Source organism: Octopus bimaculoides, chromosome 30, assembly GCF_001194135.2.
Source record: "Octopus bimaculoides isolate UCB-OBI-ISO-001 chromosome 30, ASM119413v2, whole genome shotgun sequence".
Lineage (NCBI taxonomy): Eukaryota > Metazoa > Mollusca > Cephalopoda > Octopoda > Octopodidae > Octopus > Octopus bimaculoides.
The window spans coordinates 8,916,356-8,918,496 of record NC_069010.1 but is presented as its reverse complement, the minus strand read 5'-3'; the positions used below and the strand labels follow the sequence as shown (position 1 = coordinate 8,918,496).

At 49.1% G+C, this 2,141-nt stretch overlaps 1 protein-coding gene across 1 annotated transcript in view; it reads left to right on the top strand.

Annotated features, from left to right (window-relative positions):
• The window catches only part of LOC106881635 (mucin-6-like), a 7,880-nt gene that overhangs the window by 5,005 nt on the left and 734 nt on the right, over nt 1-2,141 (top strand). The window contains exon 3 of the mRNA XM_014932097.2: nt 66-2,109. Within this exon, the coding sequence (XP_014787583.2) occupies nt 66-2,109 (2,044 nt within the window). The remainder of the gene's footprint in view (nt 1-65; nt 2,110-2,141) is intronic.

Here is a 2,141-nt window from a genome sequence, read left to right as displayed (position 1 = left end):
GCAACACTAAACTAAACTACGTCGCGCCACTCCAAACTGCACCGCAATACACTACATCGCAACAGACCGAACAACACAACACTAAACTAAACTACATCGCGCCACTCCAAACTGCACCGCAATACACTACATTGCAACAGAGCAAACAACAGAACACTAAACTAAACTACGTCGCGCCACTCCAAACTGCACCGCAATACACTACATTGCAACAGACCGAACAACACAACACTAAACTAAACTACGTCGCGCCACTCCAAACTGCACCGCAATACACTACATTGCAACAGAGCAAACAACAAGTAAGGAACGCCACACCACCCCAAAACACACCACATTGCAGTGCACCACTCCATAGCACAGCTACACTACATCAAACAGTGCCATCCCACGCTACACCTGTGACCCTACACTATATCCCTGCATACCACACTCTATACCAACATCCTTTGTATTACTACACTGTGCCAAACAACACCACCCTAAGCGAAACTGCATCTCCCCACACTACAACAAACCCCTCCACACTATATCCCTATTACACTCCACACTACAACCCCTCGTACTTCACTTCCCCGCACCACACGTACTTGCACTACACCTCATTGCACCACGCATCCCCTCACTGCACGACACCGCACCATCTTGCGCCAGATCAAAGTGTGCAGCAATACGCCACTCTACAGCAAGGTGCACTACACGGCAACGTGCCTCAGTACACTACCTTGCAATATAATACACCACTCCAAACCACTCTTCATTACGCTGCGCCCCAAACAGCCACACTAAGCGACCCTGCACCAGTGTGGACCACATCGCACGACACTGCGCCAAACAGAGCCACCGTGGTACCCACGACCACACTAAACTCCTTTACATCACCGCAAGCCATACCTAGCTGCACTGCATTGCATTACCCTGCATCGAATACCACACCCTATCGCATTGCAGGACAACGTGCCGCACCATATTCAGCCAAGAAGACCCACACGACACCGCGTTACACTACTGCACCAGCTCCAACCACAACGAAGTACGTTGTCCCACAACAAACCGTACTTCGGTATAGCACACCACGCAGCACTAAAAACACAAGCCGTAGCGTACTTTACCATACCACATTACCCCAAAGTACAACTTATAATAATGAAGTACAGCAAAGTGAGCCTTACTACTCAGAACCGCATCTAACAACATTGCAAAGCACTGCATCACATCACGTCACACCCCACAAAACTAAACTAAACCCCACCGCACAAGAGTTCATAACATTAGAGTCCCATGCATTAGAATCCATCCCAGAAGAGTTCATAACACCAGAGTCTAATGCATTAGAATCCACCCTTATAGAGTCCAATCTAATAGAGCCCAATACACTAGAGTCCACAGCACTAGACTCTACAGCATTAGAATCTACCCTTATAGAGTCTAACACACTCGAACCCACCCAACAAGAGTCCACAGCATTAGAGTTGAACCCACAAGAGTTCAACACACTAGAGTTCACAGAACTAGAGGTGAACCTACAAGAGTCCAACACATTAGAGTCTACAGCGCTAGAGACGAACTCACAAGAGTCCAACACACTAGGGTCCACAGCGCTAGAGACAGACCCACAAGAGTCAACAGCACTAGAGTCCATAGCGCTAGAGGCAAACCCACAAGAGTCCAACACACTAGAGTCTACAACACTAGAGGTGAACCCACAAGAGTCCAACACACTAGAGTCTACAGCACTAGAGACAAACCCACAAGAGTCCAACATACTAGAGTCCATAGCGCTAGAGGCAAACCCACAAGAGTTCAACACACTAGAGTCTACAGCACTAGAGGCGAACCCACAAGAGTCCAGCACACTAGAGTCCATAGCGCTAGAGGCAAACCCACAAGAGTCCAACACACTAGAATCTACAGCACTAGAGGCGAACCCACAAGAGTCCAACACACTAGTGCCCACAGCACTAGATAACACCACATCACACCCCACAAACCCCCACCGCACCAAACTCTTTCCGATCAAACCCCACCCCACCAAACCACACTCCACGACACAGCGCCCTAACCCCGGACGCTCCACTGTCACAACAGTCAACGACACCACACCATATCGCAAGACACTCCCTCACATCTCGCTTAACCCC